Source organism: Hyperolius riggenbachi, chromosome 10 (genome assembly GCF_040937935.1).
Source record: "Hyperolius riggenbachi isolate aHypRig1 chromosome 10, aHypRig1.pri, whole genome shotgun sequence".
NCBI classification, from domain to species: Eukaryota; Metazoa; Chordata; class Amphibia; order Anura; family Hyperoliidae; genus Hyperolius; species Hyperolius riggenbachi.
In genome coordinates this window covers 10,096,938-10,112,860 of record NC_090655.1, presented here as the reverse complement: position 1 = coordinate 10,112,860, position 15,923 = coordinate 10,096,938, and the positions used below count along the sequence as shown (strand labels likewise).

The 15,923-nt window shown below is 48.2% G+C and overlaps 1 protein-coding gene across 2 annotated transcripts in view; it reads right to left on the bottom strand.

Moving 5' to 3' along the window:
- Positions 1-4,265: 4,265 nt before the first annotated feature.
- Positions 4,266-15,923, bottom strand: part of CNNM1 (cyclin and CBS domain divalent metal cation transport mediator 1) — an 89,840-nt gene continuing 78,182 nt past the window's right edge. For both annotated transcript variants that reach the window (XM_068257895.1, XM_068257896.1), the window contains 2 exons: positions 9,359-9,475; positions 4,266-6,461 (listed from right to left, as the gene is read on the bottom strand). In XM_068257895.1, coding sequence (XP_068113996.1) covers positions 6,385-6,461; positions 9,359-9,475 — 194 coding nt within the window. In that variant the 3' untranslated portion in view covers positions 4,266-6,384. The remainder of the gene's footprint in view (positions 6,462-9,358; positions 9,476-15,923) is intronic.

Here is a 15,923-nt window from a genome sequence, read left to right as displayed (position 1 = left end):
CGCTTGGTGTGCACCTTACTCAGTATACAGGCAAGCTCCTTGCCCTCACTCAGAGAAGCGTCCATGACTTTTTTTTTTGTTCAAAACTCTGGCCACTCCCACCTCCGTTGCTGCAGCCAGCCCCCAGTTTGGCAGCTTAGGCATAATGGATGGCTACTGAGCTGCAACAGGCCATAGCAATACAAGGGGTGGCCGAAGAGCTTTGGAAAACTTCAGAAAATTGGCCCGTCTGCATTGCTAGGAGGAGGGGCGGAGCATCACCTGGCAAGAAGGTAAGTAATTAACTATGGGTCTCCGCTGAACCTGGCAGCACTAAGACAGATCCTGCCATGACAGCCTCTGAATCAGTGGCGTAACTGCAATTCATAGGGGTTCCCCAGCAAAACTTTGATAGGGCCCAATCAGGACGTAACTAGAAATCACTGGGCCCCCTGCAAAACTTTGGTTGGGGCCCCCTTCTTTTTCTGCACAGGTAAGCTGAGAACCAATGTTATTCAATTGGCTAGTGCACACTTGAAGCAGAACTGGCTCTACAGTCTTCTCCAGCCCAGCATCACTACAGTACACAGCAGTGGCGGCTCCAGGAATTTTTTTTAGGGGGTGCTATGCAGGTGCTGGACCAATTTCCGGGGGAGCTGACGACCTGCGGCGCGCGAAGCGCGCCGCGCCAAAAATGGGTGTGGCTACAACCTGCGGCGCGCGAAGCGCGCCGCGGCGAAAAAATGGGCGTGGTCATGACCGGATGAGGGCGGGGCTAACTGTAATTTAAAGTGAACCCAGGGTGAGAGTGATATGGTGGCTGCCATATTTATTTCCTTTTAAACAATACCAGTTGCCTGGCAGCCCTGCTGATCTATTTGGCTGTAGTAGTGAACTGAATTACACCAGAAACAAGCCATGCAGCTAATCTTGTCAGTTCTGACAATATTGTCAGAAACCCCTGACCTGCTGCATGCTTGTTCAGGGTCTATGGTTGAAAGAATAAGAGGCAGAGGACCAGCACGGCAGCCAGGCAACTGGTATTGCTTAAAGGGAGATAAATATGGCAGCCTCAATATTATTCTCACCTCGGGTTCCCTATAAAAGTGCAACGCAAAGACAGAGGGCCCAAGTTTTGGTGACCCTTTTCCCAGAAAATTCACATAATTGTGCAGGTTTTCTCAAGAAAATACACGTAATGTGAGCAGATTTTAACAAAAAACACGTCCAATGACCCCAATATGCACAATCGTTATCAGATATGGCCCCAATATGCACAATCGTTATCAGATATGGCCCCAATATGCACAATCGTTATCAGATATGGCCCCAATATGCACAATCGTTATCAGATATGGCCCCAATATGCACAATCGTTATCAGATATGGCCCCAATATGCACAATCGTTATCAGATATGGCCCCAATATGCACAATCGTTATCAGATATAGCCCCAATATGCACAATCGGTAGCAGATATGACCCCAATATGCACAATCGTTATCAGATATGACCCCAATATGCACAATCGTTATCAGATATGGCCCCAATATGCACAATCGTTATCAGATATGGCCCCAATATGCACAATCGTTATCAGATATGGCCCCAATATGCACAATCGGTAGCAGATATGGTCCCAATATGCACAATCGGTAGCAGATATGGTCCCAATATGCACAATCGGTAGCAGATATGGTCCCAATATGCACAATCGGTAGCAGATATGGTCCCAATATGCACAATCGGTGGCAGATATGGTCCCAATATGCACAATCGGTAGCAGATATGGCCCCAATATGCACAATCGGTAGCAGATATGGCCCCAATATGCACAATCGGTAGCAGATATGACCCCAATATGCACAATCCGTAGCAGAAATGACCCCAATATGCACAATCGGTAGCAGATATGACCCCAATATGCACAATCGGTAGCAGATATGACCCCAATATGCACAATCGGTAGCAGATATGACCCCAATATGCACAATCGGTAGCAGATATGACCCCAATATGCACAATCGGTAGCAGATATGACCCCAATATGCACAATCGGTAGCAGATATGACCCCAATATGCACAATCGGTAGCAGATATGACCCCAATATGCACAATCGGTAGCAGATATGACCCCAATATGCACAATCGGTAGCAGATATGACCCCAATATGCACAATCGGTAGCAGATATGACCCCAATATGCACAATCGGTAGCAGAAATGACCCCAATATGCACAATCGGTAGCAGAAATGACCCCAATATGCACAATCGGTAGCAGAAATGACCCCAATATGCACAATCGGTAGCAGATATCGCCCCAATATGCACAATCCGTAGCAGATATGACCCCAATATGCACAATCCGTAGCAGATATGACCCCAATATGCACAATCCGTAGCAGATATGACCCCAATATGCACAATCCGCATCACCTGAAAAAGAAAAGAAAAACCCATTTACTCACCTACAGCCAGAAGACCTTCTTTCCCGACCTCCTGTCCCGAGTCCCGACCTCATTGTGGCGCGCAGCGCCCGCGCGCCCACGATCCTCTTCCTTCCCGACGTCACCACGAGACTTCCTGCCTGCATGCAGAGAGCAGGGCTACGGGAAAATGGCCACCCGAAGTCTGCAGAACAGGGCTCCGGGCGGCCATCTTACCGTAGCCCTGCCTGCTGCTCCGTGCTGCCGGTGTGTGAACTGACTTGGCGTCTTTTAGACGCCTGAAGTCAGTTCACTCCAGGGGGTGCTTTGGGGGTGCTTGGACAATTCTAGGGGGTGCTCGAGCACCCCCAAGCACCCCCCTGGCGCCGCCCCTGGTACACAGCACTTGGGGAGGGGTAGTGAGGTTGGGGGCTGGGCGCTGTACACAAGACCCTGCTGCACACTGAATAGGGACGGTCTACAAATCTTTGTCTACAAAACTGTGTACGACTCCTTATCAGTGGCTGAGCAGATGCAGTCATTTGAACAATTGTGCAGAGAGCAGAAAGCTTTTTCTCTCCATGTCCTTAGTTGTCAGTCTCTGAGGACAGGGAAAATAAACTTCTCCCCCCATGGGGCCCCTTGCTGCTTCTGGGCCCACCTACGGATGCAACCCTTGCAGGGTCTATTGTTACGCCCCTGGGCCCAATATTCACCATCCTTCCCTTGCCTCTCCTTGGTGCCCTTCACAGCCTGGGGCCCCATCTCACAAGGGCCATAAAACAAGTGAGACCATCAGGATCTCCCCACTCATAACAAGTGTAGCCACAAAATCACCTGATGTGAAGGATGGTTCCCTGTATCGGAGGAAGGGAATGTTAGTAGTTGGGGGCCCCCCACAGCTTGGGGCCCCCTGTGATTGCAGTGGCTGCTCCCCTCTAGTTACGCCCTTGTGCTCTCTCTTCTACACTGTAAGTACAAGGGATAAGCTGGGACCCCATCTGCCCCCCAAAACAGCTGCTATGACTGTCGTGGTGCCCCCTGTGGCCAACATCACAGCTCTACAGGAAGGGTGTGTAAATAACCCAGCCGGATATGACAATTGTCACAAATCAGGTAAACCAACTCAACAGAGCAAAGGCATTGTGTACACAAGTCACTGTAACAGCTAGATCACTTAAAGTGAACTAGAGACGAAGCACCCTCATGTATTTACCATATATATCAGTGGGAACATTAGAGAAAACCCCAACCCTGCTCTCTGTTTCATTCTTCACTGCTCAGCCTGCTTATCAGCCCTGATAAAATCCCCCACGGAGCATTCAGTCTGGCTTTGCTCAGGAATCATTATAGCTGAGTCTGTCTTCTCTGGTGTCTTTTCAAGCCCAAGCCTGCCCCCTTGTGGCTCTGCTCAGGAATCATTATAGCTGAGTCATTATAGCAAAGCCAGACTGAATGCTCAGTCGGGGATTTCATCAGGGCTGATTGGAAGCAAGCTGAACAGTTAAAAATGAAACAGAAAGCAGGGTAGGTGCTTTCTCTAATGTTCCCACTGATCTATATGGTAAAATACATGAGGGTGCTTCCTCTCTGGTTCACTTTAAGAAAGTTGCCACAATGTACATAAATAAATGCAAACTTCTCCAATAATAAATTCAAAATACAAATTTTATTGAATATAATACGCTGACAAAAATCTAAAAACGCATAAAACTGCAATGAAACAATGCTCCCAAGGCAGCCTTTTATTGCAGTTTTATGCGTTTTTAGATTTTTGTCAGCGTATTATATTCAATAAAATTTGTATTTTGAATTTATTATTGGAGAAGTTTGCATTTATTTATGTACATTGTGGCAACTTTCTTAAAGGACACCCGAGGCCAAAATAAACTAATGAAATAAACAATTGCATCTATCTTCCTTCTCCTAAAAATGACTTTTTAAGATATTCCACAGTTTTATTTTATGTTTAAATCTACTTTTTAAGTTTTAACTGTTTTATTGTTTTTGCTCAATGACACATTCATTGAAGTATGCCGGAGTTAAAATCTATTAACTATTGACCCTTTTTATCTCTTTCCTGCTCTCAGAAGCCATTTTCTGCCAGGAAAGAATTTTATAGTTGGAATTTCTTATCAGTGAGGGTCACACTGTAGTCACTTCCTGTCTGAGTCAGGACTGAGTCAGCCACTTACATACCTGATATTTAACTCTTTCAGGCAGAGAAAGAAAAAAAGGAACACAGCATAGTTATTTGTGTGCTTGGCACTGTACATACACGTGTCTATCTCATCATGTCACATGTCACTTCCGGTATCCTTTAAGTGATATACTTGTCACAAATAAAGCTTTCAGATGACATTTTCTCCAGAGCTCTCGGCATGTAGGTATAGGTGAACTTTTACCGCAGTACATTTCTACTTCACAGAGTGACTTTGTTTAGGTAAAAGTTCCTCATTTCTGAAAAACACAGTGAGAGCTGTGACAATAAGGGGACATTATGGAAACCCACCTAGCAGCAAATAAAAAACTTGTCTCAAACTGTTATTAGGAGGGACGATGATCAATGGATATTGTAGAATTGAGCTTATGCAAATTTATGTAAATGTTTATGGAAATATATGCAGCTTGAAAATGGACCAATCAATTTAAACCTTGCTGGGACATGATTGGTTCATTTTCAAGCTGTATATATTTGTAAAAAAATTTACATAAATTGACATGAACTCGGAAATATTTGCATATCACTGATCATCCCTAAGGCCTCTTTCACACTAGAGGCAGCGGTAGAAAAGGCTAAAAACGCTGCCTTTTGGCTGTCAGCATTTTGAAGGCATTTTAACGCCAATACATGACCGCGGTCAGCCCTGAAAAAGCGACGGAGAGCTTCAAAACGCAACGCTCAAAAACATGGCGTTAAGTGTGAAAAGTAAAATGAAAGTCTATGGACTTTCATTTTACCATGGAAAACGCTAATTATGGCTGTGGCGGTAAAACGCCGAAGACAGGTCTCTAGTGAGAAAGATCCCTAATGACAAGAAACGGCCACACTGAGGTAGTAAATATCGCCGCGGCCTCAGGTGCCCTTTAAAGCAAATGTAAAGCCATCTTAAAAAAGAAGTCCGATACTCCCCCAAGGAGAGAGAAGGCTCTGGATCCTATAGAGTTTTCTTGGCCCCCTCGGAGCACTGCTGTCCCCCGGTTCAAAGTCTGAACTTTCAGGACTGCTCGGAAGGCTTCGGAAGTGCTTCAGAAGACGGGCGCATCTGAACTCGTGCATGCTCGTCTTTCGAAGTCCTCGGAAACGCAAGTACCTATGACTCCTCACGAGGGTTCCCGAAGGCATATATAACCACTTGGTTGAATAACTTCAACAGGGAAGGGGGACAGCAGTGGAAGGAGGAGGCGGAGAGAGGGGAGGGCAGGCTCTATGTGTTCCAGAGCTTTGCCTCAACTTAGGGGAGTATACTTTTTTTTTATTTGGTGGCTGTATTTTTACTTTAACAACATGGATGTGCCCATAGCAACCAAATCCTTTCACATTATACAAGTTAGCAGCTAAACTCTGGTTGTCACAGGCGACACTTCCCTTTCTGCAGTGTCCCTCATATGGCTTACAGGACAGTTTGTTTTGGACATCGGGACAGCTTACACTCACCTACGCTGGGTCACCCACGTGACGACCTTACGTGGTTATTCAGAAATCTCTGAATCCGGCCCGCGGGAGATCACATGACTCAGTGTAACTGACATGCACAGCAGGCAGAGGGTTTGCATCACCTGCGCTCAGCAGCTCTGTAAAACCGCTTTCAGGTAACTGGTAAAAGGAGGAGACAGTAGGGGAGTGTTCAGTGACAGACGTGCACAGGCGCGGCATACGACGAGTGCTACACCTGCTCATGTCAGGAATGTGCGCAGCCCCCCCACCCCCCAATAATACTGCAGTTCTGTCTGTCCAAGTTCAATAAATATCCTTCTTCATGTGATCAGCTGCATGGCAGAACTTTCCTCCGGGCTTTTCTCCGCATCTCTCGATTTTTTCCTGGTTTTACCGCCTACAGATAAAGCAGAGAGAAAATGACTGGAATTGTAGGTGTTATATTTAACGCATTTTTAAAACTGAAATTGAACAGACTGGAATACGGGCGTTCAATGAGGTGCTCCTTCCCCCTCATTCCTGCTTTAACAACACTGTTTACCCTTTCCATCTCAACTGGCACTTTCCCTTCTTCATTTAAACAAGCTATCATAACACCACTAATCAAAAAACCCTCTTTAGACTCTACTGCCCTTTCTAATTACCACCCAGTCTCTCTCCTTCCCTTTGCCTCCAAACTGCTGGAACGCCACATTTACTCAGAGTTGTCTAACTTTCTCTCAGCCAATTCCCTGTTGGACCCCTTCCAGTCTGGCTTCCGCCCTCAACACTCTACGGAAACCGTTCTCACTAAGGTTGCCAATGACCTCAGGCAGATTTTCGGTACTAATACTCCTAGATCTGTCCTCTGCCTTCGACACTTTTGATCATACCCTACTTCTCCAGACCCTCTCAACACTGGGAATCAAGGGCCTAGCACACTCCTGGCTCAACTCTTACCTGTCTGGACATTCTTTCATGGTCTCCTAAGCCAATACCAGCTCCTCTCTGCGCCCACTGTCTGTGGGAGTACCACAAGGGTCAGTCCTTGGACCCCTCCTCTTTTCCATTTACACCCATGGCCTGGGACAGATAATAAGCTCTTTTAGGTTTCAATATCACCTCTATGCCGATGACACCCAAATTTATTGTTCTGCCCCAGACCTCTCCACACTACTATCAAAAGTCCCCGAATGTCGATCCGCTGTATCTACATTTATGTCAACCCGCTTCCTTAACCACCCTGGCGTTCTATTAAGATCGCCAGGGCAGCTGCGGGAGGGTTTTTTTTAAATAAAAAAAAACCAATTTCATGCAGCCAACTGAAAGTTGGCTGCATGAAAGCCCACTAGAGGGCGCTCCGGAGGCGTTCTTCCGATCGCCTCCGGCGCCCAGAATAAACAAGGAAGGCCGCAATGAGCGGCCTTCCTTGTTTTGCTTAGATCGTCACCATAGCGACGAGCGGAGTGACGTCATGGACGTCAGCCGACGTCCTGACGTCAGCCGCCTCCGATCCAGCCCTTAGCGCTGGCCGGAACTTTTTGTTCCGGCTACGCTGGGCTCAGGCGGCTGGGGGGACCCTCTTTCGCCGCTGCTCGCGGCGGATCGCCGCAGAGCGGCGGCGATCAGGCAGCACACGCAGCTGGCAAAGTGCCGGCTGCGTGTGCTGCACTTTATTTGATGAAAATCGGCCCAGCAGGGCCTGAGCGGCAGCCTCCGGCGGTGATGGACGAGCTGAGCTCGTCCATCACCGCCAGGCTGGTTAAACTCAATATGAGCAAAACGGAGATTGTGATATTTCCACCTTCACTCTCTGTTCCACCTCCCATTGTCACAATCAATGTAGATAACACCCCAATAGCATCAACCCCCAAAGCTCGTTGCCTAGGGGCAACTCTGGACTCTGAGCTCTCCTTTAAACCACATATTAACACTTTAACTACCTCCTGCTACTTCCATCTCAAAAACATTTCCAGAATCCGTCCCTTCCTTTCACAAGAAGCAACTAAAATGCTTGTACATGCCCTAATCCTCTCCCGTCTTGACTACTGCAACACCCTACTCTGTGGTCTACCAAAAAGCAGACTGGCACCTCTCCAATCCCTACTAAACTGCGGCCCGTCTCATCCACCTCTCTTCTAGATCCTCTGAGGCAGCCCCTCTCTGTCAATCCCTCCATTGGCTACCAGTTGCCCAAAGGCTCCAGTTTAAACTTCTCACACTTGCATACAAAGCTCTACACAAGCTGTCGCCTCCATACATTTCCTCTTTAATCTCCAGATACCTCCCCGCCCGGACCCTCCGTTCCTCACAGGAGACCCTTTTGTCCTCCAGCCTAGTCACCTCCTCTCACTCTCGCATCCAAGACTTCTCACTGGCGGTCCCTCTCCTTTGGAACTCTCTCCCTCAGCTGGTTCGTCATGCCACGAGTCTGGAAACCTTCAAACGTACTCTGAAAACACACCTGTTCAGACAAGCCTATAATCTGCTATAGGCAGCACTGAAGGCACACTGGCTCACCCACTAATCCTGGTGTTTCCTCCCCACTACCCTTTAGATTGTAAGCTCGCAAGGGCAGGGACCTCCTCCTAGTGTTTCTCATACTGCTGTAATTTTAACATATGTATATGTACCAACTACATATCAACTATGTATGTATCTGTATTTATTCTATTCAATGTCATGACTGTACAGTGTCTTGTATTTCTTATGTATATTTGTTCCCCATTATTTGTTTGTACTATGTACAGCGCTACGCAAGATGTTGGTGCTTTATAAATAAAAAATAATAATAATAATATTAAATCTGTGCTCTCCTCCCAGTCTCAGTTTCACTGCCCAAACGCGTGAAGTCACATGACATGCTAAAGACCGTGAGTAAAGCAGAGGCCACCTAGTGGCTGCAGAGGATCGCGCTGATCTCTCGGCCTGACACAGCCAGGGAACAGGTGGATTCCGCCTGCACTACAAGCTGTGTAGCGCCTGACTTGGGCGCAGCCATAGTCATAGTGTAATGCTATTATGTCTATAGTGGCGCAGCAGGATTTTACATTTACTTTGGGTGCCAGCAATAGCCGAACCCCAAATTACTTATCCCCCTGAGTTGGTACGACTTGGAGGGGGGATAGTATTTCACGACGCCCCCAATTTCAGCAGTAGCTGACCGTGCTGCGTACTAATACGCACGCAATGGGAGGGGCCCCTGGTGGAGGAGGAAGTCTGGGCCCCTGGTGGAGGAGCAAGTCTGGGCCCCTCTCTCCCACTGAACATTCAGATTATCTATACAGAAGTGGAGTTAGCGGTGTAAAGTCATACTCAGTGTTCGCAGTAATTTCTTGCCCAGGGTCTCCTCTGTGCTGGTGGGTGTAATGCTGGGAACTGTCACATTGTTCGGCTGCTCCGTGTCCAAACTGACACCACATGAATCAGAATCTGCAACAGAGCAAAACAAGCCACATCACCACCAAAATCTTAAAACAAAACTTTATCAAACATTTGTTTCATAAGTTAAATGCAGGAGGATGAAGGATAATAACCACCTGCCTGATACAGTTTTTCTTAATTGTAACCTGTAGGTTTTTTAATTCATGACTTAAAGAGAAACCATGAATTGAACTTCATCCCAATCAGTAGCTGATACCCCTTTTCCCAGGAGAAATCTATTCCTTTTCTGAAATGGATCATCAGGGGGCGCTGTATGGCTGATATTGTGGTGAAACCCCTCCCACAGGAAACTGTGAGGACCATGGTCCTGGCAGTTTCCTGTCTGTGAACCTCATTGCATTGTGGGAAATCGCTGTTTACAGCTTTTTCCAACTGCCAAAAATGCAAGCATCTCCTTCCACTGACATCACCCTGCCAGCAGTAAAAATGTCACCATGTGATAGGAGAGGAAAGATTTTACAATGGGCAAACACTGGCTAAATCATTTCCACATAATTCTTGTAAAAAATGAAGCACTTTTTTTATTACATTATTTTCACTGGAGGTTCTCTTTAACCACTTGAGGACCCACCCTTTACCCCCCCTTAAGGACCAGCGCTGTTTGTTTGGATCTGTGCTGGGTGGGCTCTGCAGCCCCCAGCACAGATCCGCGGCCACACAGAGCGATCAGATCGCCCCCCTTTTTTTCCCCCTATGGGGATGATGTGCAGGGGGGGTCTGATCGCTCCTGCGTGCAGGCTAGTTGCGGGGGGGGGAGCACCTCAAAGCCCCCCTCCGCGGCGACATTCTCCCCCCTCCCTCTCCTACCTTCTCCCCCCGGTGATCCGGGCTGCACAGGACGCTATCCGTCCTGTGCAGCCAGTGACAGGACGTCCCCTGTCACATGGAGGCGATCCCCGGCCGCTGATTGGCCGGGGATCGCCGATCTGCCTTACGGCGCTGCTGCGCAGCAGCGCCGTACAATGTAAACAAAGCGGATTATTTCCGCTTGTGTTTACATTTAGCCTGCGAGCCGCCATCGGCGGCCCGCAGGCTATTCACGGAGCCCCCCGCCGTGATTTGACAGGAAGCAGCCGCTCGCGCGAGCGGCTGCTTCCTAATTAATCAGCCTGCAGCTGGCGACGCAGTACTGCGTCGCTGGTCCTGCAGCTGCCACTTTGCCGACGCACGGTATAAGCGTGCGGTCGGCAAGTGGTTAAAGTGAACTTGAGACCATTAAGGGAAAAAAAAATTATACATACCTGGGTCTACCTCTAGCCAGCCCGTCCAACCCTCCATCCCCCCCACCCCCGGCTCATTGGTCCCTTGCCGTCCTCCCAGGCTGCCCGGATCCTCCACCAGGCGGCCTAGTAATTCGTTCAGCCAGGTCCAGTCGGTCACAGGGGCAGTCCGGCTGGGTACGCTACCAGTGACTGAAGCATTCTAGTGATGGGAGTGCAATGAGGACTGTATGAATCCAGGCAGCCTGGGAGGACTGGGAGGGACCATTGAGCCTGAAAGGGGCTGGAGGAAGCCCCAGGTATGTGTCATTTTTTTCCCACTTAATCAGGTTTCCTTTAAATCGCTCATTGGGGTACATGTGCGCAGAAAGTCGTCCCCTGGATCACCCGTCCTCACTGTATGACTGCTGCTCCGCCAAAGCATTCATCTTCCTTCCAGCTATCATTTTACAGGGCTGCTTTACAGATGAGACAAAATATATGGCTGCTTGCTATGAGCAATCACAAATCCTTCCCGTACACAAAGCCTTGACTTACAGGTCTATCTCTTTGTCAAGAATGCCTATAGTAGGTCAGTAGAAGACTGCTGCTGCCCACTGCCTGTGCAGTAACACCATATAAAACCCTTCTTAGCATAAAATAATGTAACCCCTGTCCACGTTAGCGCTGACTAGTTCAGCAATAGCTCAAAAGTCTTAAAGAGGAACTCCGGTGAAAATAATGCAATAAAAACAGTGCTTCATTTTTACAATGATTACATATAAATGATTTTGTCAGTGTTTGCTCATTGGAAAAGCTTTCCTCTCCCTGATTTATATTCTGACATTTATCACATGGTGACACTTTTACTGCTGGCAGGTGATGTCACTGGAAGGAGACGCTGCTTGCTTTTTGGCAGTTGGAAACAGCGGTTATTTCCCACAATGCAACAAGGCTCCCACAGTGTGATGTCAGCACCATGGTCCTGACATCACCCTGTGGGAGGGGTTTCACCACAATATCAGCCATACAGAGCCCCCTGATGGTCTGTTTGTGAAAAGGAATAGATTTCTCATGTAAAAGGGGTATCCGCTACTGATTGGGATGATGTTCAATTCTTGGTTACCGTTTCTCTTTAACCACTTCCCGACCGCCCACTACACAGGGGCGGCGGGGAAGTGGAGCCCTGCAGGACGGCCTCACCCACAGAGGCGGCGGTCCATTTAAGGGCATGGGCGGAGCGATCGCGTCATCCGTGACGCGATCCTCCGCCGGCGCCTGTCACCGCTCGCTCGCCGCAACATCCCGCCGGCTATACGGAAGCGCCGGCGGGATGTTAACCCCGCGATCGCCGCATACAAAGTGTATTATACTGGCTGCCTCCTGCCCTGGTGGTCCCAGAGTCCGAGGGACCACCAGGGCAGGCTGCAGCCACCCTAGTCTGCACCCAATCACACTGATTTCTCCCTCCCCTGCCCCAGATCGCCCACAGCACCCATCAGACCCCCCCCTGCCCACCCCCCAGACCCCTGTTTGCACCCAATCACCCCCCTAATCACCCATCAATCACTCCCTGTCGCTATCTGTCAACGCTATTTTTTTTTTATCCCCCCCCCTGCTCCCTGCCCCCTCCTGATCACCCCCCACCCCTCAGATTCTCCCCAGACCCCCCCCCCAGACCACCCCCCCCCTGTTTACTGTATACATCTATCCCCCTGATCACCTGTCAATCACCTGTCAATCACCCGTCAATCACCCGTCAATCACCCCCTGTCACTGCCACCCATCAATCAGCCCCTAACCTGCCCCTTGCGGGCAATCTGATCACCCCCCCACACCAATAGATCGCCCACAGATCCGACATCAGATCACCTCCCAAATCCATTGTTTACATCTATTCTCTCCTCTAAACACCCACTAATTACCCATCAATCACCCATCAATCACCCCCTATCACCACCTGTCACTGTTACCTATCAGATCAGACCCTAATCTGCCCCTTGCGGGCACCCAATCACCTGCCTACACGCTCAGATTGCCCTCAGACCCCCCCTTATCAATTCGCCAGTGCATTAATTACATCTGTTCTTCCCTGTAATAACCCACTGATCACCTGTCAATCACCTGCCAATCACCTATCACCCATCAATCACCCCCTGTCACTGCCACCCATCAATCAGCCCCTAACCTGCCCCTTGCGGGCAATATGATCACCCACCCACACCATTAGATCGCCCGCAAACCCGCCGTCAGATTACCTCCCAAATGTATCGTTTACATCTGTTATCTTCTCTAAACACCCACTAATCACCCATCAATCACCCCCTATCACCACCTGTCACTTTTACCTATCAGATCAGACCCTAATCTGCCCCTTGCGGGCACCCAATCACCCGCCCACACGCTCAGATTGCCCTCTGACCCCCCCCCCCCCCTTATCAATTCGCCAGTGCATTAATTACATCTGTCCTTCCCTGTAATAACCCACTGATCACCTGTCAATCACCTGCCAATCACCTATCACCCGTCAATCACCCCCTGTCACTGCCACCCAACAATCAGCCCCTAACCTGCCCCTTGCGGGCAAACTGATCACCCACCCACACCAATAGATCGCCCGCAGATCCGACATCAGATCACCACCCAAGCGCAGTGTTTCCATCTGTTCTCTCCTCTAAACACCCATCAATCACCCCCTGTCACTGTTACCCATCAGATCAGACCCTAATCTGCCCCTTGCGGGCACCCAATCGCCCGCCTACAATCTCAGATTGCCCTCAGACCCCCCCTTATCAATTCGCCAGTGCAATATTTACATCTGTTCTCCCCTGTAATAACCCACTGATTACCTGTCAATCACCCATCAATCACCCCCTGTCACTGACACCCATCAATCACCCGCTGTCACTGACACCCATCAATCAGCCCCTAACCTGCCCCTTGTGGGCAAACTGATCACCCACCCACACCAATAGATCGCCCGCAGATCCGACAACAGATCACCACCCAAGCGCAGTGTTTCCATCTATTCTCTACCCTAAACACCCACTAATTACCCATCAATCACCCCCTGTCACTGCTACCTATCAGATTAGACCCCTATCTGCCCCTAGGGCACTCAATCACCCGCCCACACCCTCAGAATGCCCTCAGACCCCAGCCCTGATCACCTCGCCAGTGCATTGCTTGCATCTATTCTCCCCTCTAATCACACCTTGAGACACCCATCAATCACCTCCTGTCACCCCCTAGCACACCTACCCATCAGATCAGGCCCCAATTTGCCCCGTGTGGGCTCCTGATCACTCGGCCAAACCCTCAGACCCCCTTCCGATCACCTCCCCAGTGCATTGATTGCATCTATTTTCCCCTCTAACCACCCCCTGAGACACCCATCAATCACCTCCTGTCACCCCCCTAGCACTCCTATCCATCAGATCAGGCCCAATACAACCTGTCATCTAAAAGGCCACCCTGCTTATGACCGGTTCCACAAAATTCACCCCCTCATAGACCACCTGTCATCAAAATTTGCAGATGCTTATACCCCTGAACAGTCAGTTTGAGACATTTGGTTTCCAGACTACTCACGGTTTTGGGCCTGTAAAATGCCAGGGCGGTATAGGAACCCCACAAGTGACCCCATTTTAGAAAAAAAAGACACCCCAAGGTATTATGTTAGGTGTATGACGAGTTCATAGAAGATTTTATTTTTTGTCAAAAGTTAGCGGAAAATAATTTTTATTGGTTTTTTTTCACAAAGTGTCATTTTTCACTAACTTGTGACAAAAAATAAAATCTTCTATGAACTTGCCATACACCTAACGGAATACCTTGGGGTGTCTTCTTTCTAAAATGGGGTCACTTGTGGGGTTCCTATACTGCCCTGGCATTTTAGGGGCCCTAAACCGCGAGGAGTAGTCTAGAAAACAAATGCTTCAAAATGACCTGTGAATAGGACGTTGGGCCCCTTAGCGCACCTAGGCTGCAAAAAAGTGTCACACATGTGCTACCGCCGTACTCAGGAAAAGTAGTATAATGTGTTTTGGGGTGTATTTTTACACATACCCATGCTGGGTGGGAGAAATTTCTATGTAAATGGACAATTGTGTGTAAAAAAAATCAAACAATTGTCATTTACAGAGATATTTCTCCCACTTAGCATGGGTATGTGTAAAAATACACCCCAAAACGCATTATACTACTTCTCCTGAGTACAGCGGTACCACATGTGTGGCACTTTTTTACACCCTAAGTACGCTAAGGGGCCCAAAGTCCAATGAGTACCTTTAGGATTTCACAGGTCATTTTGCGACATTTGGTTTCAAGACTACTCCTCACGGTTTAGGGCCCCTAAAATGCCAGGGCAGTATAGGAACCCCACAAATGACCCCATTCTAGAAAGAAGACACCCAAAGGTATTCCGTACGGAGTATGGTGAGTTCATATAAGATTTTATTTTTTGTCACAAGTTAGCGGAAAATGACACTTTGTGAAAAAAAACTATTAAAATCAATTTCCGCTAACTTGTGACAAAAAAATAAAAACTTCTATGAACTCACCATACTCCTAACGGAATACCTTGGGGTGTCTTCTTTCTAAAATGGGGTCATTAGTGGGGTTCCTATACTGCCCTGGCATTTTAGGGGCCCTAAACCGTGAGGAGTAGTCTTGAAACAAAAATGACCTGTGAAATCCTAAAGGTACTCATTGGACTTTATGCCCCTTAGTGCAGTTAGGGTGCAAAAAAGTGCCACACATGTGGTATCGCCGTACTCGGGAGAAGTAGTACAATGTGTTTTGAGGTGTATTTTTACACATACCCATGCTGGGTGGGAGAAATACCTCTGTAAATGACAATCTTTTGATTTTTTTACACACAATTGTCCATTTACAGAGGTATTTCTCCCACCCAGCATGGGTATGTGTAAAAATACACCTCAAAACACATTGTACTGCTTCTCCCGAGTATGGCGATACCACATGTGTGGCACTTTTTTGCACCCTAACTGCGCTAAAGGGCCCAAAGTCCAATGAGTACCTTTAGGATTTCACAGGTCATTTTGAGAAATTTCGTTTCAAGACTACTCCTCACGGTTTAGGGCCCCTAAAATGCCAGGGCAGTATAGGAACCCCACAAATGACCCCATTTTAGAAAGAAGACACCCCAAGGTATTCCGTTAGGAGTATGGTGAGTTCATAGAAGTTTTTATTTTTTGTCAAAAGTTAGCGGAAAT